The sequence below is a fragment of the Enhydra lutris genome, unplaced genomic scaffold (assembly GCF_002288905.1).
Source record: "Enhydra lutris kenyoni isolate GAN:26980312 unplaced genomic scaffold, ASM228890v2 scaffoldscaffold9, whole genome shotgun sequence".
Lineage (NCBI taxonomy): Eukaryota > Metazoa > Chordata > Mammalia > Carnivora > Mustelidae > Enhydra > Enhydra lutris.
Window position 1 is genome coordinate 60,995,714 of NW_019154093.1, and position 26,474 is coordinate 61,022,187.

The 26,474-nt window shown below is 39.5% G+C and overlaps 1 protein-coding gene across 1 annotated transcript in view; it reads right to left on the reverse strand.

The window, feature by feature from the left end:
• LOC111143055 (ALG14, UDP-N-acetylglucosaminyltransferase subunit) overlaps window positions 1-26,474 on the reverse strand; it is an 89,769-nt gene that overhangs the window by 55,119 nt on the left and 8,176 nt on the right. Inside the window, exon 3 of the mRNA XM_022496495.1 lies at window positions 406-537. Within this exon, the coding sequence (XP_022352203.1) occupies window positions 406-537 (132 nt within the window). The remainder of the gene's footprint in view (window positions 1-405; window positions 538-26,474) is intronic.

A 26,474-nucleotide genomic window follows, 5' to 3' on the forward strand; every position in this document is an offset into this window, starting at 1 on the left:
CTGGTAAGAGAGTCTTGACAAAAACAAAAAGTACTGAAAAGGAATAAGCAATTGGCTCTCTTCTAGCTGATAAGCACATGATGTTGGCTCAGAAACCACAGGTGAATAGGATGACAAATTGGTTAAAGATACTGTTATGTTGGGGCTTACCACCACAAAGAGAAGGGGCAGAAGAGGGCAAATTTAGAGTTCAAGTTACAGCTAGAAAGGGAAGACAAATATTTCACCTCTTTCAGCAAAGTGCATTGTGTGATAAATTTTAGCATACGTTAGTAAAAGGTCTAGTCTGAAATCTGGCACACTGAGAAATTGTAGCTGGTGAAGAAAACACTATGGTCTATTACAAATAAAGGATCTACGTACAGGAGTGTGACTTGCCCTCCCCTTAGTGATGGTTATACGTACCAAATCTGGCTTCACTTTGTGAGTCAGGGGAAAGGACAGCCACATGGAGTACAGGGTGGTGAGCACCGTGGAGAGCCAGGACTGCTGAACCTCCCGGCTTCTGGGAATGCGGTGAATGTAGTATTCGGAAAGCTAGAAGGAAATAGTAAAAATCCAAATCAACTGGGCCACTGATACCCAAGGTAAACACAGTTAACAGTTACCACTGTTGAAGTTTGGGGAAGTAACCAAACATAGTAATATTTCTGTAGCAAAACATGAACATTCACATTAAATAGAATAAATAAAGACTCTAAGAGACTCAGGCCAATTCAAATTCAGGTTTTGCTGTCGAACTTGCCACAAACTTTGAACTCCTACCCCCAGCTTTCAGAACTTTTTGGAAATTCAGCTAAAGTACTATGGAACCTGTACTGCAAAGTACATGTGAATCCAATACGATGTCACTGTTGTTATTAGGGTAAAAATAACCCAGCTACATCTTATTATAGAAGTTTTTTGGATGTTACTTCCCAATTTTGAGGACTGATCTTAGTATATAAAATTTTCTTCAAAAAAGCATGAGTATTTATCATGTCCCTTGAATCTCTTTAACCTGTTAGCATATAACTTTGTAAAGAAGCAATGCACCATATTTCTGGATATTTTTAGTGTCCTGAGGAGGTGGAAGGGCAATCAGTTCAACTCTAACTCTAGAAGCCCAGCTCCTCAGATTCCATCTTTGCTCCAGAGGGGCAAACACACAGGCCTGGTAGGGGTTTGCAAGGGTGTCTGGGCCTGAGGACAGCAGTCTCAGACCTGGACACAGAACCGTCTACATTTCATCTCAGGTAGCAGCTTAAAGGAGGAGACAAAAGAGGTTTAGGAAGTCTCTGTCCATTATCAGAAGAGGAACAAAAACTAGTGGAGGGGTGTGTCAGGGTGGAGACTGAGGGATCACTAAGATGGAAACTAGAAAAATAGGCCCGAGTGTGAAAAATAAGGCAAGTGACCGAAGAGTGATGACCTCTGTTTTGACTTCTGGACGCACATGTCCAGAGCCCGACCTCAGCCTCCTGGTCAGATGCTAGCAGTGGGTAGTCTCGGTTCACCTGTGTCTGGAACTAACTGGGACAAGGACCGCGTATCTATGGTGAAATCACCCAGTTTGCAGAGGACAGTCCCAGTCTATACCTGTAGGCCCAGCATAATTATTAACAGTGCCCCTAGTGCCCCTTCTGTTCTCAGAAGTGTCCCAGTGGAATGATAAACTATATAGTAACCCACAGGGCTGGACAATGAGTAGGTTCTTCCAAGTCACAGGGAAGGCAATTTATTCAGAAGAGCCCAGGGCAACGTGACGGGAGAATCTGCATTACCATCAAGGTAAGACTATAAGTGGTAGCTGAGAAGAAAGCCAAGCTGAAATTTCTACCAGTGACATAAACGGGAAAACAGTCAGGTGATGAGGAGCTTGGGGAAGGGCAGTGGTGAGGAACTAGGCAAGGGATCAGAACCATGAACCCAACCGGCAGGGGACAGGAGAGTCCGTACGGCGCAGCTGTCTAGCCTATAGCTCTATACTGGAGAGGCCCTCCATCTCCAAATTCCATACAAATCTTCCCTATGTTATTACTATTTTTGAAAAGATTTTATTCATTTGAGAGAGAGAGAAAGAAAGAGCATGAGAGAGCTCATGCATGAGGTAGAGGTTGGGGGCAGAGGGAAAGGGAAAAGCAGGCTTCCCACTGAGCGGGGAGCCCAATGTGGGGCTCAATCCCAGGACTTCGAGATCATGACCTGAAGCTGAAATCAGATGCTTAACTGACTAAACTATTCAGGCACCCCTACATTATTATTTTTTGATGAGAAGTTCATGTAATTGGAAATCCTACCAAAAAGGTTTCTCTGTAAACCTGTCTCTACCTCCCTCATTCCCTCACTACAAAAGCAGGTCTGCTCAGAGGTGCTCAGAGGCACCTTTCCCAACTAACCTTTCTAAGATAGCCCCTGCCCCCACACATACACATACTCTTCTCTCCCCCGTTAGCAGGCCTGCTTAATGTTTTAAAATTACTCCACTCACTCGAGGGGGATGGGAGGGATGGGGTGGCTGGGTGACGGATACTGGGGAGGGTATGTGCTATGGTGAGCGCTGTGAATTGTGTAAGATTGATTAATCACAAAACTGTACACCTGAAGTAAATAATACATTATATGTTAATAAAAAAATTACTCCACTCATTCTACTGGCATATTATATACTTATTTATTTACTATCTGTCTCCCCCATTAGAATGTAACTTCCTTGAGGAGGCCGGGAAATTTAATCACTGCCATCTCAGGGCTGATTGTTTTTTTTTTTTAAAGATTTTATTTATTTATTTGACAGAGAGAGAGATCACAAGTAGGCAGAGAGGCAGGAAGCACGCTCCCTGCTAAGCAGAGAGCCTGATATGGGGCTTGATCTCAGGACCCTGAGATCATGACCTGAGCCAAAGGCAGAGGCTTAACCCTCTGAGCTACCCAGGTGCCCCGATCTCAGTGCTTATTAAGAGTACCTGGTTTAAGCTGATGCTCAATCAATGTTTATTGAATGAGTGATTCAATATATTGTTTATTGCACGTTAATATAAATTAACCCAATCTTTTTAAAAAAAGATTTATTTATTTGAGAGAGAGAGCACAAGTGGGGTGATGGTCAGAGGGAGAGGCAGACTCCCCGCCAAGCAGGGAGCCCGATGCAGGACTTGATCCTGGGAGTCCGGGTTCATGACCCAAGCCAAAGGCAAACACTTAATGACTGAGCCACCTACACATCCAATCCAATCTTTTTGTTAACTATCTGAGATGTATTTAGGTGGAGAATATAAAAGGGCACAAAGAAGATGAATTTCAGACTGTACATTTAGGGCCTTATTTGTAGAGGCCACTCAATAAATGGGTTGAACTGAACAAAATTCCTGGGATTAGAGAGAAAAAACCTAAGCAAAGCAGGGGATTGGGAGCTTATAAATAGCTGGAGCCAGGAGGAACCAAGTTCTAAGGGCCTGGAGAAACAGGACCAATGCACCATCCCCCGACCCCAACAATGTGTCCTAGGTAGATAGCCTAGACTTCTGTGAACTGACCATTTTCAAGGGCCTCAAGAAATTTCTCAGTCCTCTAAGTCTTCTTCCCAGAAAACAGATCCATGAGAGGAGTGTCCCTGAGGCTTTGAGTTCTGAGCATAAAAGTGAAGGGAGCCTGCTAGGGTAGAGCAAGCGGAGCATCCCATTCTGCATCCAGAACTGCTTGGAAAATCTCTGTGCCCACAGTTTCCGTTTAGACTTGTTAGGCAGGCGTGTAGTTAAGTGAATGGGAATCTGGGGCCATCTTGATAAGAACAGGGCTCTCAGGTTAGCTATGCTTGATACACAGAAACTGGTGCTGGGGTATGTGATGTCCTGCATTGTCTAAAGAAAATACTGAAGGCTAGGCCATGGCGAAATCTTGAGAGTTTTTAAAATTACTTTATATATTAAATAAACAAACACATAAAGAAGTCAACAAGGAAAAATTATCAATAGGCAGCTTGTATTTCGGTTTTAACAAAAGCTCCTCTGAAGACAAAAGAATGGGACAGAGTTTCAGGAAGCTAAAATTTAGGCCTGGCTATGACCTTTGGCCAGACATTCCTAGGGGTTGCGGCATCTGAGAAATCCAAATGAAGGCATCTTCATAGACATATTATTTTTGCTAGCTTATACTTTTGCCTTGAGGGAAATGTCCCTGACCCTCTTTCATGTTCTACTAATGGGATGCAGGACATAAAGGAAGCTTCAGCCATCACTTTCCCACCCCAAGACCCAATATTTTGCTCAGGAGTGACACACAACCCAAGCAGGGTCAGTCTTTCCTGGATTCTGGACCCAGGAAAAGCTATTTCTTTGAAAGACACTTTGGGCTGTTAAACTTGTTCTGAATCCATGCCACTGGGGCCAAGAAATGGATTCTTGTCTTAGTGTTCCTCTATTTACCAAGCTTTTCTGTAACAACTCAAAAGTGAACTACCATTTTTGATACCAAAACATGGTATTCTGCATTCCTAAACCAGAAATCAACAAATGAACAGTAGAATCTATCATAAATAGAGTTTTGGCTTATATATGAAGATCGTGAAATCTATGTTGGTCTTGGCAGGGATGGAGGGTGGGGGGACCTGCTCCTGTGTGTCCTTCTTTCAAAACCTCTACACACATTCCTCATCTATCTACTTACTCCTTACATCCCTGCTACTCCTGGTCCAATGATTGCTATCTCTCATGATAACTACAATAGCCTCCTAATTAATCTCTGCTTCACCTCTGGATCCCCTATGCTTTATTCTCTACAGAATTGCCAGAAATTATAATGTAGAGCAGACTTTCCCTTTCATTCTCCTGCTTAAAACTCCCTAAACGCTTGTGATAAAATCCAAATTTTTAATCATTCCTTGTTCACCCACCAGTCATACCAGCCTTCTTTCTGCTGTGTGAATGCATCAAGCTCACTCCTTCCTGAGGGTCTTTTTGGCTCATTCTGAGTAGTCCGCTGTGCCCCCCAGATTGGCTCAACTCAGGTCTTGCTGGAACATTACCTCCTCAGAGAGGAGACAGGCTCCCCACCGGCCCCTCCTCCAATACGCAGTCACCCTCTGCCACACTGTCTTATTTTACCATCTTCACAGCAATTACTCATACTCCTAATTAACTTGTTCATTTGTGTGTTCGGCTGTTGTCGGCCTCTCTGTTCAGAAACAAGCTCCATGAGAGAAAGGATTTCATCTTGTTCATGGCTGAAATCCCAGTGTGTACAACGGTGTTTCACACAACACAGGTGCTTAATCAGTACTTGCTGAACAGATCAATGACTGTCACTGTAATTTCTAGACGTTCAGACTGTGGTCTGTGCTGGAGAAGATGCTGAGTCTTTACCTCAATACATCTCAGGACTTCAAGAGACCAACAAATCCAACCTCCCCACTTCACAGATGAGAAATCTGAATTTCCCCGATGTGACAGAGCCAGCGAGTGGTAGAACAGGTCTTTCATGTGTCCTGAGACACGCTGCTGACTCACCCTCCTAAAGGCCCTTCTTCTATCTCTGTACCCCACTTCTGAGGGGCTTGCCTTCCCCAGTACATAATGAGCTTGCACTAGCTTTCTATGGAGCTGGGCTCCCTGCCTTCTGTTGCTTCTATATATAGCTAAATACCCATCTTGATCCATTTGCTTTCCCCTCTCCGCTCTTCAACTCACCTCCCTCATATACATCCACAGCCCCTCACCTGCAGAGCTTGTCTCTTTCCCTGGCTCTGCAGGAACAGAGCTCACTGCCTCCTCCCATCAATTTCTCCATTGTAACCTCTTCCGCACTGCAGGTTTGGCACACCAATCCCACCTGCCACTGGTGCCAACGTCTCCCTCTCCTGCCTCCAGGCTTTTTGGATTAAAACAAAACAAAACAAAACAACAACAACAACAACAACAACAACAAAACCCAGAAAAAAATACAGGACCTTAGATATCTTCAGAGTTTTCTGTTGAACCTTACCAAGTTCTGGTTTTTTGCCATTGCTCCTGCCTGGTAGCCAACTGGGTGACATGCTCCTAGCAACTCTGTTTTAGTAGAATCCCTTCTTTCTGTGCAGTTTCTGTGTATACCCTGCAGTTCGTGCAGATCCTGAAACATGATCCAGTCTCTAGCACACCACTGGCACCAAAAGACAAAAAAGTGACATTTTCTCTTTCCCTTATTCTCTCCCCACCATATCTTAGAAAAAGACATATACTAATATATATACTAATGAGACACACTTTCATAATAAGTGTCCTCATTATGAAGGGGCAGAGGCCATGTGCTCTACAGTACTGTGTATACCCACGGAGCCTCCCAGTGTTTCCTACACATGCTTGACTGATGCATAATGAAATGTATAGTGGAAGACAGACAAGAAAGGGAGAATGCTTATAAAAAAAAATAGAGAAATGGATTATTTTCAGGCTTCTAGTTTGTCTGAAATTATGTGAAACACTGAGTTAAATGCTAATAGTATATGACAACTTGTAACTTTCAAAGTATCTTCCAGAATTACATCACTGCTAAAAACCACAAACATATCTGGCATTAGATCTGTGACAACCTAAATAGAAGTTTATAGTGATTTAGATGGAAATAATTCCACCAAGAATCCAGATGGCATCATAAACCACAACACAGCAGATTGAGTGGTCTATGAAGTCATTTTTTGGTGTTACCACACACTGAAATGTACAATATGTTTATTATTTAATGAATGCCACACTATTGCAGAGTCTTGGAAACAAGACAAAACTAAAATGGTAAGATTTCATTCAACCAAAAATGGTTTCAGCTTTCTTTCATAACTATTTTTTCAATAATGTGAAGTATAGCATATATTAAAAAAATATGCTGGATGGTCCCATATTCTGAAATCAAAATGACCATAATTGACTGCATGAACAAAAATGTTTTTATGTGCATGTCCTTTAAGTACGTGGTAGTTGCTTACTTCATGGTAGCTGACGAAGAAGGGCCATGAAGGAGTGAAGGGGCCATGGGTTCCAGACTGGGTCTTGCCGAGAACCAGCTCTGTCCCTTTGGATGAGTCAAGTTCTCTGGACCTCAGTCTCTCACAAGGAGGCCTGGAAAGATCATGGATCCTCAACCAGCCACCATGACTCTACAACTGGCTCTGAAGTCTGACTTGTCAACAACAAGCCAGGCTGCTGCTCTAGGCTTGTCCATGGCTTTCAGCCCCTCCTCACTTTACCTTGGGAAGCCTTTCCCTACTTGGAGGTCTGGGCTTCAAGGAAATAAAAAAAAGTCATTTGTTCTTAAAATAATTATGGGAGTCTGGCCCCTCAAATTCCTAGTGTCCTTTATAATGAATAAGAGTTGTCCTCTTCCCAGGCTTGTATTGTCCCCTCCTTCTGTCAACAATAACCAACTTTCTTTTGGGTAACTCACCCCTTTCACCTTCTCAGGCAGACAGTTTGGGTGGGATTTCAGCTCCTGTCTCATTCACCCCCAAAACTCTAGTACCAAGAGCAGGCCTGAGATGGCTTAAGCAACATGGGAATAACCCTCATCTCTGGCCACAGCAACTGGCTGAAAGATGGGACTAAAAGCCAACTGAAGACCATGAGACTGGAGACCTCTGCTGTGGCTTCTGGGAAAAAAGCTTCACTTTCTTGGTCTCCTACATGTTCAATAATGTGAAGTATAATATATATTAAAAAATATATGTTAGAGAGATATGTAAGAGATCTTCTTCCCTACACACAGGCTAGCACAAAGATAGGAAGCCAGGAGGGACTACTGGTTTTTTGCCACCCTGAGGGGAGAGCATGGAGCTGACGGAGGTAGCACCATGGGGAGGGAGGCCAATGGAGCTGACCCTGCAGGAGACAGAGCAAAGAGACACTATTCCTAGTGAAATCCCTGGGCAGTTGGACCAAGTCTCACCCAGAAGTAAGACTGAATTTTTTCCATTTTGTAAGTCAACAAATTCCCTTTTAATTGTTCAAGTCATTTTGGGGTTTAGTTTTCCACTTACAGCTGAAACACTCTTCCTTTTAGCTTTAAAACAGTCAGAATTCGCAGTGCCTCGGTGGCTGAGTCAGTTAAGCATCTGACTCTTGATCCCAGCTCAGGTCTTTATCTCAGGGTCACAAATTCAAGCCCCATATTGGGCTCCATGCTAGGCATGGAGCCTACTTAGAGAAAACAAATGAAAACAAAAATGATATGAATTTAAGACCATTGTCCCTTTTTAAAAAAGAAAGTATATCAGTAACATAGACAAATAGTGAATTTCAGAGCTGTATTTTTCACTGTAAGCACAGATTCATTCATTCATTAAATATTCTAGTGTACCTACCAGGTGACAGGAACTGGGCTAGAAACACAAGGGTGGGTAAGACATTCATTACAGTGTGGCAGAACAACACAGAAAAACTAGTCACTGCAATCAGACAGATTAATACAACAAGAGACATAGTTATTAAAAATAAGGTTAGCACCAAGTAAGAAACGGTGGACTATACTTTGATAAACTATGTCAAGCTTTATGGAAAAGATACTTGATCTGACTTAGAAGGATATGAAATTTACCAAGCATGCAGAGAGGGGGAAAAGGGTCTTACAGACACATTCAGAGTGACACATGAAATAGCACGGGATATTTGGGAAATTATGTTCTGGTATACCAAGAGCACAGCAGAGAGCAGTGGAAAATGGAGTTGGAGAAGCAGGGCCTTCAAAGACATGCCAAGGAGTATGTACTCGAAGCTAAAAGCAACGAGGAGCCACTGAAGGATGATGAAAAGGGGGATTGATGTGACCAGATCTGCAGTCAGGAGCTACCACTGTGGCAGTAACAAAGAAGGTGAACAGAAGGGGTGGGGCTCACCTAGACAAGGGAAATCATTTAGCAGATTCCTGATATATATCAGAATGATATTCAAGGCCTCAAAGACACTTACAACACTAAGAGGAAGGAATGGAGAGGGGCAAACGGTGGGAAGGAGGGACTGAAAGAGGCTGGAGAGAGTTTGGGGAACTTCTTAGGTTTTTAAGTGAGGTGAATGGGATATGGGAAATAGGCCGAGAGCACATCATTACTGATAATGGTCTGGTCTTGAGCATAATTTTATCAGTTAGTAGAACACTACGTATAAAATATATCAATGTTAGATGTTATAAGCAATTTTTAGGTTGAAATGGGTGCAGACAGGGGCTTGTTCCTAACACTGGGGTAACAGGTTGACCCGGCAGGTGGTGGGTAGACAGAGCAAGACAGCCTACGATTCTAGGAAAAGGCAGCATTCAGAAATGAAGATTCTAGGCAGGCTCCAATGGGTCTCAAGAGCCAATCTGGAGATTGTTCTCCTAGAGGAGAGCAATCATTTGTCTTCGATAAGTCAGACCTGAGAGCCAGTTGTGGTGATCACAGCAGCCTTTTGAGAACCCCCTGATCTCAGCCAGGTCTCTGCTTTACAGTGAAAGAATGAGGTCCAGAGAGGCTAACTCGCCCAAGGGGGCAGAGCTGGTTACCAGCAGGCCCCAGTGTGGAACCTATAGCTTCTTCACCCATAGGTCACTTCATGGCACTTCCTCATCAGCTGCCATGAACTGAGCATCTATCATGTTCTTGAAGGACAAGTGAACATCCCTCTGCACTCATCACTTTCTCTTCCTTCCTATGCTCAGTTCTTTGGTCAATCCTGAAACTGCAAGTGCAACTGTCAGCCTCACTACTTGTATGGCTTGGAATGATGTTGTGCCTGGCATGGGTCTACCAGCTCCACAATTATTTCCTGGAGCCTAATGGCTAAAAGGGACCAAAGAACCTCCATCTGGGCAAAAGGAAGGGCAGAGGGAAAGAGGCCACATCCTGAATTTATGAGAACCACAAAAAAATTGTTACGTTAGGGCCCATAATATAATATAATATAATATAATATAAGTGTGTACTTAAAAAATTATGCTATATGTAAATGTTTACATTCGAACACTGGCTATTAGAATGTCTTTATTTTGCTTCAAAATGGAGAAACAGCAGCACCAAACTGCCACTGGCTCCTTGTGGTGTAAGAATCCCACACAAATTTAACTGGCTTAGAGAAACCAGACAAATCACCAGAAGGCTCAACCAACCACAGTATGTTATTCATACTTTCTTCAATTCCATCAATTATAGAATCTGATTCAGAGAAAGTTTAACCTGACTTTGTTGTAGACAGGAAGAATGGGATAATTAAGATTTAGGAAGGAATTTAAGAGACTAAGCTATTTAAAATACATCAGAACCATTTGTACATCTACCTGATACGGTGTTTTGAAAATAATCTTTTATTCACTGAGACAGCCACATCAGGATTTCTATTTGTAATAAACTACAAACATTTCCCTACTCAGGCATGTCACTTATTTAGGATGGCCTTCACCAAATTAGAGGTATTCTTTATGTATGCCTGTAACTGAATAGAGTCAAGGTCCACCATAAAGAGGAAAAGTGCTTATATACATTAGTCACACTCTAAACATGTACATCATGAGCCCAACCAATTTATAAACTGAAACGAAACCCCACAATTGCAACTATATTTCTCTACGTATTTCTGTTAGAATTGCTCAGGAATTATAAGAAAGAGTTAGCAAATGCATTAGAGTCTGAAGTTTCCTTAAGTTATAGCAGTTTCAGTCCACTGTGTGAAGTTAGCACCCCACCTTGTGGAAAACAGTAGGTGCTGCTGACTGCAAGCATGCTGTGTTAATTTCAGAGGTCACGCCTACTAAACCCGGCAACCATCAAACTGCCACTGACTTATACACGTACGGAATAAGGAATACAAGCCAAAAGATCTCTATTTATTAAAGTAACTAATGTGCTTCCAAAAAGGTAAAGATACCTGTCCCAAAAGAATGGTGCTTATGCTATGTATAGGTTATTTAGAAAACAAATATTTCATATCAATAGGTTATTATTTCCACTTGGGCTTTTATCTCTTCTTAGTTTGTTTCTAAAACATAACTTTTGTTGTTTTCTAATTGTAACCTTAGAAAATATAGAAAAATTCTCAAAGACAAAAGCAAAAAATCAACCATTATTCACAACTCAAGAGATGATCCCTTTACCTTCTGTACCACCCTAAAAAAATACTGGATCACTTAAATCCAGTCTGTAACTGGAAGCATTCTAAGATGATCTCAGGTTTCTAAAATTAAAATGATTTCTTATCTTGTAATTTAACCAACTTTTTCCCCCAATCTGCCATGGTTCAAAAACACACTCTATTTGTCTGAATGTGCCCTGCAATTTCCAACTTCCTTACTTTCTCCCCAAACTATCCTCCCCTCTTCATATTCTCCTTTTAGAGAGGTCACCTCCCCTCTCACCCCAACACTCTAGCCCTGAGATCTCTCCTTCCCCTGCATTCAAATACTGTCTTTTTTTCTTAAAGCTATATTTTATGTATGTACACACACACACACACACACACTTTTGAAGTTCCCTATGAGACTCTCAGTTTGGTCAAACACTTGAGGTAATTCATCATCACCATTACTTTTTGGAGTTTTCTATCCCCTTGCTCTACTCCTAACCAGCTGCTCTCTAGGCCTGCTGTATGTGCTGGTCTTCGCGTGGGAACTCCCTTCACTGCCATCTTGACAATTCCCTTCCCTTCTCTTCTGGGCTGAAACCTAGATTCCAGGACCACAGTCTTCCTCCTTCTTGGGTTCCCCTTGTTTTTGTGGAGCACATCCTCTGTGAAAAGGCACATGGGAATTGGTTTGAGAACTGCTCCAATCACCCTTCTGAATGGCACCTGAACCCTAATATGACTCCTTTTTTTTTCTTTTTGGAACTTTTTGGTTATCTTCTCTTTATCACTAATTCTGAAGTTGTGTGATGATGTATCTTGAGTGACTACAGTTTAACTGGGCTGGGGGCAGTCCTTTAGTTTGAAGGCTATGTCATTTCAGTTATGGGAATTTTTCTTGAGTGGTCTTATTTTTTTATTTGTGTGTGTGTGTGATTAAAGTTTTGCCTGTGTTCTTGCTCTTTCTGGACAGTAGTCCTCCAATATCCAGTTTGATTATCTAATTTTCTTACCTTTTCTCTATTGGTTTTACTTTTTGTTCTGTTTTATACCAGAATTCTCCAATATGATCTCTAAATATTTTCATTTTTTTATTCCTACAATCAAAATTTTAATAGCTAAGGGTCTTTCTAGTTCTTTGTTTGTTTGTTTGTTTGTTTTAAATAGGTATCATTCTTTAAAGATACATTATCCTAGGATGCCCAGGTGGCTCAGTTGGTTAAGCATCTGACTTTGGTTCAGGCATGATCTCAGGGCCCTGCAGTAGCCCAGGATCAGTCTCCCTGTTCAGTAGAGAGTCTGCTTCTCCTGTTGCCTGCCCCACCCCCACTGCTAGAGCTCACCCTCTCTCTCACTCCCAAATAAAATCTTAAAAAAAAAAAAAATTACAATGTCCTTGCATTTCCCTGAAGATACTGTTTTCCTTTAAGTCCTTCCCCCACTCTCCTCTTTGACTTGTCCTTTCCTCTGATTCCTCTTCTCAAAGTTCCTTCCCTAGTTAGTTTTGCTTTTCCTTATGTTTGAGACTTCCTTCTAATGTTGGAACCTGTGGATGCCAGTTCAAGCCAATGATTCTCAAGAAGGGGGGTGGACTTCTCCCCCAGGGACAATCAGCAAGGTATGGAGACAGTTTTGGTCACCAAGGTTGTGGGGTGAGGGGTGGGAAAGAAGGAATGCTACCGGCATTTACTGATGGAGCCCAGGGACGTTGCTAACATCCCATAATGCAGAGGACAGCCTCCCCGCACAATTCACCTGACCCCAAATGTCAGTAGTGCTGATGCTGAGAAACCCTAGTTCACATTAAGGAATAAGGCATTAGAAGGCAGACTGAAAGCTCTGAGTCCTGGGTGGGGCTTGTTAAGGGGAAGATAAAAGTAGGCAAGACTCCAGCATTTCATTGGGGGGAAATCCCAAGTGTCAGAACGTACAATTCTGTACTCCTGAGCAAATCCATTTCCCCAAAACTAACCTTCAGTCTCCCGCCTGGGTGAAATAAATCTAGCATTCTGGGAACTGATCCTAAAGGAGGCCTAAGTGATGCGTATTGGGGGGGACAAGGAGTAATTACACACTCCCTAAGGCTTACCCCGTTCATTGGGCATGGTCTCACTCCATCCACAGTTTGGCTTGGTGTTCCCAAAGCCAAAACCTTTTTAGTTCAACCTCTCCAGTGGTAAATGCTGTAGAGGGTCTGGGAGTCTCACTGGTCTATAGGCAGGCTTCAACCAAGAGGCCTCTTTTAGCCCCATTTTTACTCTAGGCTCCAAAGGTAGTACTGCCCCATGCTCCTTTTATTAATTAACTAGCACTATTCAATGACACTTTTATTAATTAATCCCTAAGGTTTCCAGGGTTTGTGCGTATGCATCTCCAACTGCGCCAAAAATTTCTTGACGCAAAAGGGCATTTCCTTTCTTTATTTGTGTTCCTCATAACACATAACGTAACACTTGGTCCAAATTTTACACACAGGAACTAATCAATCAATACCTACTTTTTTTTTAAAATATTTTATTTATTTATTTGACACAGAGAGAGAGAGAGATCACAAGTAGGCAGAGCAGCAGGCAGAGAGAGAGGGGGAAGCAGGCTCCCTATGGAGCAGAGAGCCCGATGCGGGGCTCGATCCCAGGACCCCGAGACCATGACCTGAGCCGAAGGCAGTGGCTTAACCCACTGAGCCACCCAGGCGCCCCTCAATATCTACTTTTGATTTTCAGGAAGGATTTCACTTTGGGGAAGGCACAGCTTCCCGGAGCTGTGTTACCTATCTCAAACAAAGAAGAGCCCATAAAACAAATGCCAGTACTGCAACTCAGCAAGGTGCTTAGTGAACCAAATCTTTAAATAAAAACACTCTCCAGGTGGAAAGACTGCTCTAAATCCATATAACGCCTTTTCAACTCAGGAGAGGAAAATCATCCTTAACAAGGATATATGATGTTTCTAAAAAAACGACACAACCTCTCCTTATCTTCCCCATGCCCGATTAGCCTGTAACATATACACTAAAGATCTCCACTCCAGCCGCCATTCTCAAGCTGAGCCCTCTTGCACCTCCTAAGAGAGATAATGCAGGCGCTAGGGCGCAATGCTCAGCAGTGCACTGCCACCTGGTGGAAGCAGGGGGGGAATGACAGCGACGGGGCTGAGGCCGCAGGGTACAGTAAAAAAGTCCTCTGACACCAGAAAGGACTCTCCAGGACCATTTCTAAAAAGTGAACAACCTTTTCATTTGGGAGAGGGGGAGAGGAAAGAGAAAAAAAGGGAGAAAGACAGAGTGCAAAGGCACGGGACTTAGGAAATGGTTCTGAATCAGGGCAGGGAGGGCCTGTGTGGTTCCTCTGATGCCCAGATTGCATCTGGGTCCCTTGAACCAAGGCAGAAGCTGTGATTCGTTGGGGGTGGTACCACATATTATTTATAAAGACACTTAGAGGCAGGGATGCTCCACCTAGACTTCCGAGATCACTGACGGCAACTCCATTCTTAAAATTTCTCAGACCAAAAGCTTTGTCGTTTTGCTGGATTTCTCTCTTTTCTTCACATCCAGTATATCCAATCTGTCAGGAAATTCTATTAACTCTACTTTCAAAATCTATCCAGAGTCCAACCATTTGCCCCTATTCCTACCCGCACTGGTGCAAGCCACACTGCTTCTTGTTTGTGGACTGCTCTGACAGCCTCCTAACTGGTCTTCTTGGTTTCACCCTTTACCCTAGTCTATTTGCAGCACAGCAACCAGAGTGATCTGTTTAAAATAGCTCCCGATTTCCTAAAAGACAGACAGGCAGTCCTTACAATGGCTGACAAGGCCCTATATTCTCTGCCCCCTGCCCCACCCTCCCATCTCCTCTCCATCATCTCCCTTCTCTGATTTGGCTCCAGTTGCCAGGACTCTCTGCAATTCCCCCAGCAGCCAGGAATGCCCCCCACTCGATGGCTTTCCCAGAGACTATTCCTTCTGCCTGAAACACCATCTTCTCAGGCAACCTCATCTTCTTTAAGGACCTATGGGAAAATGCAATTTTTTTCCTGTCAGAATTCCCAGTCTCCCATCCCTGTGTAATCTTCCCATGACACTGACCACCTTCTAACAAGCTTTATGATTTTTTTTATCCACTATGTGCAGTATTACTGTCTTTCCAACCCAGCTCAAGTTCAGGAAGCTCCATGATAGCAGAAATTTTTTTTTTTTTTTTTGTTATGTTTTGTTCATGGGTGTATCCCAACTGCCTATAACAAGCGCTGGCCAATGGAAAGCAAAGCTTTATTGTTAAATAAACAAAGTTAAAAAAAAGGGAATGAAAACGGGGGTACCTGGGTGGCTTAGTTGGTTAAGCATATGCCAGGGTTCTGGGATTGAGACTACATCGGGCTCTTTGATCAGTGGAGAGCCTGCTTCTCCCCTCCCCTCTGCCTGCCACTGCCCATGCTTATTCACTCTCTTTCAAATGAATAAATAAAAATCTTAAAAAAAAAAAAAAGAAACATGTAAATTCCTTAATTGCTAGGCACAATGCTGATTTATTAAAAAAAAAAAAGAAGGGAAACATTAGAATTCTGACTACAATTGCATTATAAATTTGGGAAAACTGAAAATCTTTTTTTAGAAGATTTTATTTTTTTAGTAATCTCTATACCCAACTTGGGGCTCAAAACCACAACTCTGAGATCAAGAATCACATGCTCTACCAACTGAGCCAGCCAGGTGCCCTGGAAGAGTGAAAATCTTTCTAAGGTTTTAAGCATCAGAACTATGTTTCTGTATTTGTTCCTGTCATATTTATCTCTATGAATATGAATAGAGGGCATAGGAAGTTTTATTTAGTGATCAGAACAACTGTTTAGGATATCTATTACATTTGTCTCTACCCCACATGATATTTATACTCTTTAATATGTTTACTATGGTTACTTTAAATCAAGAATTCAATCAACAACCTAGCAGAATGGTAAGTGGGAAAGGACTAACATGTCCCTTAATGTCAACAAGTTACTTAATTTGGAATTTTTTGTTTTTTAACTATTTTTCTAATTAAGGTAAAACACACATAAAAATACTTGTATGTATATAAGTACAAACATGTTTACTTCAGTATTCAGTGAAAAACAAAACCACAAGAGGAAAATGGCACCTCATCAATACTATAAACTATTAGGCAATCATTCAAAAGTGCAAAGTAGACCAATATATACCAACATGGAAAACTATCAAGGTATAGAGGCTGAAAACAATATAGGGTTTAATTTATAAACTAGCCATCCCCTGCCCCCATCCCCTGTTTATATGTATATATGTACATGTAATTTATAGTCTTTTTTTATAGTACATGTACAAAGGACTGGAAAGGTCATACCAAGAGGTATAACTCAAGCTAGTACAATGTTTACTTCTAGAAAGTGAGACTAGGATAGGAACGGGGAACCCCCACATTTTATTTCATATAAAGTAAAGAAGTTCTTTACTGTCTGCAGTCTTTAATAAATAAATAAATAAAGGAAATAAATAATAAATAAAAAAATAAAAAATAGGAAATAAAATTTGGGAAGAAATAAAAATATATAAATAAAATAGGAATAATAAATAAATAAAATTGTAATGAATAATTTTAACAAATAATAAATAATAATTTAATAAATAAAAATTTAATTTTTAACAATCAATCAATCAATCAATCAATACATTTGGGAAGAAAAGAGTAAAGGAACAGAAAAATAATCACAATCCTGCCACAGTTGATTGTAGGGGCATATTTAACAAGGCTTTGCTAAAATATACATATATAGAAGTATGGTGTCTTACACAGAATTGGCACTCATTTAATATTTTTTGAATAAACGAACAAATAAATAACTTCCTTGGTAAAAGAGTATAAGCTTACTTATAGAGTAGTGGGAAATCTGGTTATATGACCCCAAAGTGAAGTTGGCTCTAGTTTTTAATCCTTCAAATTAGTTTTCAGCAACTTTGGTTATTTTATATAAGAAAAAAGCCTACTCTTTAATTTTTACATGTAGTTTTGAAAATGTTTTATTTAAGAGTCACTGAGCTTTTTTCCTTAGTGATACGATCTAAAAGGGCTAACTCATGCTCTAACAGAAGTTGCACAGATTAACGGTTGTCAATTAAGGTAGTTAACAGATAAGGCTCAGATTAGAAAGAAGACAGAAGGATGAACCAAAATCCATAGTGCAGTGCCCTGAACCTCCCATGGCTCCCAGGGGTGGGTGACCCTGGTGAAACACAGGACAGTGTGGAGACTGCTGCTCTCCAGGAAGAAAGCTTTGGTTTGATTTTTCACCTACCATCATATAATACAGCTCTGGTAATTGGTTCTATTTGGAGAAGTTACTATCCAATCTTTCTGAAAGATATTACTTTAGCTACTTTTTACTTTAGAACTAATCCCAGTGGAAATTACATTTTCTTTAGGAGGTGTTTCGAGATATTTTTTCATATAAGTAATTTCACAGCTAAACATTTGTTTCGTTGTTTTTGTTTTGCTTGTTTTGTGTGTGTATTTTCGCTTAGCTTTCGCTCTTCATCTTTTCTAACCTCAGTTGCTTTATTCCAGAGTGGCTGAGATGCTTTTCCCAAGGAAAGCCTGTTTCTCTTTAACAGCTAAACTATGCAGAGGAACATAGGCTAATAGTAGAGTTAAAAAATACACCACAAATAATTATTTCTCTTTACTCCTGTGTAATAAATAGGATGCAATACATACCTTAAGATTTTAAACACCATTTTAAAAATTATACTGAATCAAAGGAATCAGGAAATTTGAATGAAGTTTCTGCAACAAAAATAGATCATCGCTACCATTTAATTAGCAAAATTATATTAATTTAAAATATAGCTTAAAAGCCTGCTGTATATTTATATCTAGCATAAACATACAAAAACAAGCATTTAAATATTTTTCCTATAAACCAGCAAAAACATTTAGATATTTATTGAGTAATTCCATATCAGAGTAAGTTATAAACCAAACAACAGAAAATTTCTGTGCTACTTGGGTAAATCTAAGTGATTAACAACCGATAATCTGTATCTCCTGATTTCTGGGAAAGTCTTTTATATTTCTGGAACAGTTGGCTTGTGTTGCAAATGAGGGTTTTGGCTTCTCACCAGAACCAAGTGTGAATTGATGCACTTCTTCAATGCACTTTCATTCCTAAAGTGTTCTGAACGATTTGGATGAGACACCTTGCCCGGGCACAGAGTACAATTACTGTTAATGCTTTCAAATACTGCAGACTTTCTGCTTCACTTAAAAAGTCTGGAACTCAGTGAGAGTCAAGGCCTTTAACCATAAGAGTATTATGTATTGCTAGGAACTTGCAGTTGGTACAGTTCTATCAGGGGGAAAAAAAAAAAGAAAAGAAAATTGGTGAGGGGCGGGGGGTTGCTACTTATATAAACAGTCCAGAATACACCTCAATATAGAGAATATATTAAAATTCCGACTTCAGAAAATTAATATGACTTTGGTTCTGACAAGATGGCAATATAAACTAACCTGAAAACCCTCCTATAAACAGATTATATGCTATCAGAAATGCAACAAAATATTCTTTTATCTGAAGTAGAAAGAAGGGAAATCCCTACTTACCAGAAATAAGAAAAAAATAAAAGAGGAGAGACAGTTTGTGACACAGAGTTCTGGGAGGAAGACTAACTGTGTCAGTAACCGAGAGTTGGGGTTTGAGGCCCCCCATGGATTCTAGAGGACAGGCCACAGAGGAACAACAAACTGACAGCTGGTATTTCCATGAGAGTAACAGCTCCCTATATTTGAAAGAGTGCTCTGGGGCTCAGTTCTTAGTCCTCTTCTAATTTCTAACTATACTTAGTCCCTGGATGATCTCATCCAACTTCTCATTTTAAGTACCAGGTAAACACAGAAGTCTCCAGATTCACATTCCAGACCAGAGCTCCCTCCTGAACTTCAGACTCACAGATCCAACTGCACAGTCAGCATCTTACATGTATGTTTACAGACATCCCACACTCAGTCCTCCTCCTTCCTCATGTACTCTTCTTTATCTAAATTAATGACAATCCCACTTTTCTGGTAGCTCAGGCCAAAATGTGGATGTCATCCTCTATTCCTCATCTCTTTCCTAAACCCACACACAGATAAAGTTTAGCTCTACCCTCAAAATATATCCAGAATCTGATGACTTCCCGTCATATCCACTTTTGCCATTGTGGTCCAAACCTTACTGGCCTCTCACATGATCACTGCTATGGCCTCCAAACTCCTTTCCTTGCTTCTGTCCCTCTCCTCTTTAGTTTATTCAGCAAACAAAATGATCCTGTTAACAACATGCTACTAAACAACCAATGAATCAATGAAGAAGTCAAAGAAGAAATAAATACACTGAGATAAAAATGAACCTGGAAATACAATGGTCCAGAATCTTTGGGACACAGAGAAGCATTTCTCTGAGAGAAATTTATAGCAATATAGGCCTACCACAAGAAACAAGAAAAACTTCAAATAAACAACAAACCCTTATAGCTAAAGGAATAAGAAAAAGAACAAACAAAACTCAAAGTTAGTAAAAGGGAGGAAATTATATAAAGATCAGAGTGGAAATAAATGAAATAAAGACTAAAAAAGCAATAGAAAAGATCAATGAGACCAAGAGCTGGTTTTTTTTTGAAAAGACAAACAAAACTGATAAAACTTTAGCCAGACTCATCAAGAAAAGAAGAGAAAGGACCCAAATAAATGAAGTCAGAAATGAAAAAGGAAAAATAACAACCAATACCACTGAAACACTAAGGATTATAAGAAACCACTATGAAAAATTATATGCCAACTAATTGGACAATCTAGAAGAGGTGGATAAATTCTTAGAAACAGACAAACATCCAAAGCTGAAACAGGAAGAAAATCTGAACAGACTGATTACTATTGACAAAATTAAGTCAGTACCTGAAAAAACTCTTAACAAACAAAAGTCCAGGACCAACTGGATTTGTAGAAATTCCCCCTTAAACTATTTCAAAATACAGAAGAGGAAGGAAAGCTTTCATATACATTTTATGAGGCCAGCATTACCCTGATACCAAAACCAGACAAAGATACCACAAAAAAAGAAAACTATAGGTGCATATCCCTGATGAACACAGATGCAAAAATCCTCAACAAACTATTAGCAAACCACATTCAATAACACGTTGAAAGGATTATTCACCATGATCAAGTGGGATTTATTCTGGGGGTGCAAGGATGGTTAGGTATTCATAAATCAATCAATGTGATACACTACATCAACAAAATGAAGGATAAAAATCATATAATTATCTTAGATGCAGAGAAAACATTTGGCAAAATTCAACATCCATTCATGATAAAAACTCTCAACAAAGTGGGTTTAGAAAAAACATACCTCAACATAATAATGGCCATATATGAAGGGTTGCATGGGTGGCTCAATTAAGCACGGACTCTTGATTTCAGCTCAGGTCATGATTTTGGGGTCCTGGGATCGAGCTCTGCATCAGACTCCTCACTCAGCATGAAGTCTGCTTGGGATTCTCTCCCTCCCCCCTCTCTCTGCTCACTCATTGTCTCTCAAGTAAATAAATAAATCATAAAAAAATAATAAGGGCCATATATGAAAACTCACAGCTAACATCATACTCAATGATGAAAAACTGACAGCTTTTCCTCTAAGATCAGGAATAAGACAAGCACTTACATTGCCACCACTTCCTGCAACATAGTACTAGAAGTTCTAGTCAAAGCAATCAGACAAGAAGAAATAAAAGGCATCTAAATTGGTAAGAAAGAAGTTTAACTGTCACTGTTTGCACATGACATGATACTATATACATGGAAAAGTTCAGACTCTACCAAAAAACTATTAGAATAAATGAATTCAGTAAAGTTGCAGGGCAGAAAACTAATACACAGAAATCAGTTGCATTTTTATACTCTTAATAAAGTAGCAGAAAGAGAAATTAAGAAAATAATTCCATTTACAACTGCACCAAAAGTATTAACATGCCTAGGAATAAACTTAACTGAGGTGAAAGATCTGATCTCTGAAAACTATAAAACACTGATGAAAGAAATTGAAGACAACACAAACAAACGGAAAGACATATCATGATCACGGATCAGAATCATATTGTTAAAATGTTCATACTACCCAAAGCAATCTAAAGATTCCATGAAACACCATCAAAATGCCAACAGCATTGTTGACAGAACTAGAATAAATGACCTTAAAATTTGTATGAATATTTGTATGAAACCACAAAACACGCCAAATAGACAAAACAATCTTGAGAAAGAAGATCAAAGCTGGAGTTACCACAATTATAGATTTGAAGATATACTACAAAGCTGTAGTATAAAAAAAGTGTGGTACTGGCGCAAAAACAGTCTCATAGATCAATGCCAGAAATAAACCCATGCTTATATGGTCAGTTAATCTATAACAAAGGAGGTGAGAATATACAAGAGGGAAAAGATAGCTTTTTCAATAAATGGTTCTGGAAAAATTGAACAGCTATATAGAAAACAATGAAATTGGCTCACTTTCTAACACCAAACTTTTTTTTTTTTTTTTTTTTTTTTTTTTTGAAAAAAAGAAATCAGAGGTGGGTGGAGAAAAGGCAGAGAGAGAGGAGGAAGCAGGCTCCCCGCTGAGCAGAGAGCCCGATGCGGGGCTCGATCCCAGGACCCTGGGATCATGACCTGAGCCGAAGGCAGAGGCTTTAACCCACTGAGCCACCCAGGCGCCCCTAACACCAAACTTTTTTAAACACCGTTTTTTTATAAAAATAAACTCAAAATGAATTAAAGACCTAAATGTGAGACATGAAACCAAAACACTCCTAGAATAAAACACAGGCAGTAATTTCTTGGATATTGGCTGTAGAAATATTTTTCTAGATATGCTTCCTAAGGTAAGGGAAACAAAAGCAAAAATAAACTATTGGGATTACATCAAAATAATTAGCTTTTGCACAGCAAAGGAAACCATCAACAAAACAAAAAGCAACCTACTGAATAGGAGACGATATCTGCAAATGGTATATTCAAGGAAGAGTTAATATCCCCCAAATACAAAGAACTTCTACAACTCAACACCAAAACCCCAAATAATATGATTAAAAATGGACAGTAGACCTGAATACACATTCTTCCAAAGAAGACATGCAGATAGTCAACAGGCACATGAAAAGATACTCAACATCAAGGAAAAGCAAATCAAAGACACAATGAGACACCTCCTTAATGCCTGTCAGAATAGCTTGAGTGAAAAAGATAAGAAATAACAGGGCTGGTGAAGATGTGGAGAAAAAAGAACTCTTGTGCACTGTTGGAGGGAATGCAAACTGCTGCAGCCACTGTGGAAAACCATATGACGATTACCCAGAATACCAAAAACAGAAAAACCATATGATCCAATAATTCCACTATTGGGTATTTACCCAAAGAAAACAAAAACGCTAATTCGAAGAGATGTATGCACCCCATGTTTACTGCAGCATCATTTACAAGAGCCAAGATACAGAAGCAACCCAGTGTTCACCGACAGATGAACGGATAAAGATGATGTGATATCTACAACTGTATCTCCATACACACACACACACACACAACGTGACTATCAGCCATAAAAAAGGATGAAATCTTAACATTAGTGAAAAGATGGATGGATCTAGAGAGTATTATGTTAAGTGAAATAAGTCAGAGAAAGACAAATACCATATGATTTCACTTAAATGTGGAATCTAAAAAACAAAACAATGAACAAAGAGCAGAAACAAACCCATAAACACGAAGAACAAACTAACAGCTGCCAGAGGAAAAGCAGCCGGGAGGGTGGGCAAACGGGTAAAGGGGTCCGGTACAGGCTTTCAGTTATGGAATGAGTAAGTCCCAGGAATAAAAGGTACAACATAGAGGATATAGTCAATGGTATTTTAATTGTGTTTTATGATGACAGATGGTAGCTACATTTCAGATGAGCATAGCATAATGTATAAACTCATCAAATTGTTCTGTTGTACACTAGAAACTAATGTAACACTTTATTTCAACTATACTTCAATTAAAGAAGAAGTAAAAAATAAAACAAAATCAGATCATATCACTCTTTTACCTAAAACCTCCCAATAGCTCCCCATTTCACACAAGGGGGAAAAAATATCTAAGACTAAAAATGGACCACAATGTCTTAAAAATGAATCTGATCTCAGAATGCCTGGGTGGCTCAGGTGGTTCTATCTGCCTTCGGCTCCGGTCATGATCCCAGGGTCCTGGAATCGAGTCCCACACTGGGCTCCTTGCTCAGTAAGGAGCCTGCTTCTCCCTCTGCCTGTTGTTCCCTCTGCTTGTGCTCCCTCAGACAGATAAATAACATCTTTAAAAAAAATCTGATCTCAATATCCTCACATTAACTTCTATGGGCTCATACGCAGCTCTTCCTCCCTTATTTTGCTTTGGTCAATTTGACCTCTTTGTTATTTCAAAAACATGCCAGGTACAGCCCCACCTCAGGGTCTTCCTTGCAGTTATTGTTTCCTCTCCAAGAATGCGCTTTCCCCAGATGGCTTTCTACCTTCCCTCCCTTTCAGGTCTTTGTTCAAATGTCACTTTCCTGGCCACTTTGCCTAAAATTGCAACCTCCCATTAACCCCCTCAATATTCTGCTTTAGTTTTCTCCTTAGCATTTAACACTGACACATTATACATTTTACTTGATTATCTTGTTTATTGCCACCCCATTGGAATGTAAGCACAGTCAGGGCAGAGATTCTTGTATGTTTTATTTCACTACTGTATCACTAACATTCAGAAAGTATTCAATAAGTATTTGTTAAATGAAAAAATGAATGCTAAATATAGACTTATGAAGGAAAAAAATCCAACCTAGAATTCTAAATGAAGAATGCAATTAAAGGAAGGTCAAAACCAAAACATATTCTCAAGCAAACAAAAACCATGGAAAGAATAAATCACTTATAGACCACCCATGGAAGAATAAAAGATATACTCTGGAAGAAAGACATTAGATCCAAAAGGAAGGAGTAGCAAGAATAAGCAAAGAAAATGAACCTTAGTAGGCACTGACTGTATAAAACAATAATGTAGTAAGTAATTTGGGTGGTATAAAAACAAGGTAGAACCAAAACAGTAAACCAAAATATGTAAGATGGGAAGAGGTGTTTATAGTCAAAACATTCTAAAAGTCGTGTTTTTTAGGAGGGAGATGGGGATATTAAGTTCTTGACTTAAAGTTAGGTAACCAGGCAGACAATTTAAGAATAACATCTTGGAGAATAGAATAATTTCCATTCCAGGAGAAGGGAAAAAGGGAGGATAAAGAAAGCTCAATTAACTCAAAAGAAGACCAAAAAGGAGGATAAAAAGATTCAAAATATGGTAAGTAGAAAGAACCAAATAAAATAGTAGAAACAAATCTAATACATTAATAATCACAATAAATGTGCATGTACAAACATGCTAGTTGGACAATGATTCTTGGTTTTGAACTTTTAAAATTGTGTTACATGTCATTTTAAAAAGACACACCTAAAACACAACCACCACCAAAAGGTAAAAATAAAGAGATGGGCAAAGATATGCCATGTGAACATGATAGCACAGATAACAAAAATGAAAAGAGAATATTTTTTTAAAAGATTTTATTTATCTGACACACAGATAGAACACAGGTAGGCAGAGAGGCAGGCAGAGGGAGAAGGAGAAACAGGCTCTCTGCTGAGCAGGGAGCCTGACGTGGGGCTCGATCCTAGGACCCTGGGATCACGACCCAAGCCAAAGGCAGCCGCCTAACCGACTGAGCCACCCAGGTGCCCCAAGAGAATATTATGAAAATATTTATGCTAATATTATAAACTTGTAAACTCATAAAAAATAGATATATTCCTAGAAAAATATCTTAGCAAAATTGACTTACAAACAAACAGAAAGCCTAGAGTTTATAACCATGACAAAAAGAACACATCAGGGCCAGGTATTTTTATAGACAAGTTCTATAAATTTAAAAATATCTCCAAATTTATACAAATTCCTTCCCAAAACAAGAAGCTGTATACTCACATAATCAGATTAGTGTAACCTTGATACCAAAACTAAAGAACAAGACAAGAAAGGAAAAGTATAGGGCAATCTCACTCATGAACATTAATGAAATAATTCCTAAACAATTTATTTGCAAACAAAATCCAACAATGTGTTAAAATGTAACTCACTGTGAAGAAACTGGGTTTATTCCAAGAATTTAACAATAGTTCATACCTTGTAATTGACCATGAAAATAGATAAAATGGGAAAAACATTATGATCAACTAAGATAAAGAAAAGATATTTGATAAAAATCAACAACCAAATATTATTTAAAATTAAACTCTTGGCAAATTTTTAAGATCATAAAGACTATAAGAATGACCACTACACTGCTTCTATTAATTACTGTTCTGGGAGTTCTAAAAACAAAACGGGAAAGAGAAATAAAAGGTATAAAGGTTAGAAAGAATCATAATTGTTACTATTTGCAGATGATATTATCTTTGTAGATAATAGAGTATAAATTACTGGAATTAATTAGAGTGTGGCAAGGTGGTTCTTTTAAGATCACTATACTCAAATCAATTATATTTTTATATACTGCAACACAGGAAATCCAATTAAAAGGTATACCACTTACAATAATAAGACAATACCAGGTACACAGAATAAAAACAACAAAAGATATGCTACTCTCGTGAAGAAAATTAGAAATGGTACTGAAAAGCATTTAAGGAAACCTAAATAATGCAGAGACAGATGATGCCCCTGGATAGGAAGATATCATCATGTAGATTTAAGTTCTCCTCAAAATGACACACTGATTCAGTTCAATTAAAATACAAATTTCAACATGTTTATTTGTGACCTTGCCAAAGCTAACTCAAAAACCTATGTGAAGAAAGAATCCCTAAGCACTTCTGAAGAGTGAGACTACGGGAGCTTGATATTAGGAATAGACAAACAAACCAGTCAACAAAGACGAAAGCCCACATACAGATCTTTACATACAGAGAAACTTGATATACCAGTGGTAGCACCGCAGATCAGTGAAATAGTATTTAATAAATAGTCTTGAGCTAGTGCTGGTAGCTTCTGTACCAGACCATGCAAATCTGATTGTTCAATTCTTGGCTAATGAGGGCTCTGCCAGCAAAGGTACTGATCGCTACTGATTTCTTCAATAAGACTCCTCCCCAGTCTCATGAGCTCCATGGAAGGTATAATGGATAGCTGCCTAGGGGGCTGCAGGTACAACTCCCCTAAGCTGTAGTGAAAAAAGAGAAGAGTAAGTAGATTCTTCCCTTGAACAAAGCTTGGTGGGAAGGTGTCTCTCTACCTGGCTTCTCTCCCATATGCCCATATGGCATAT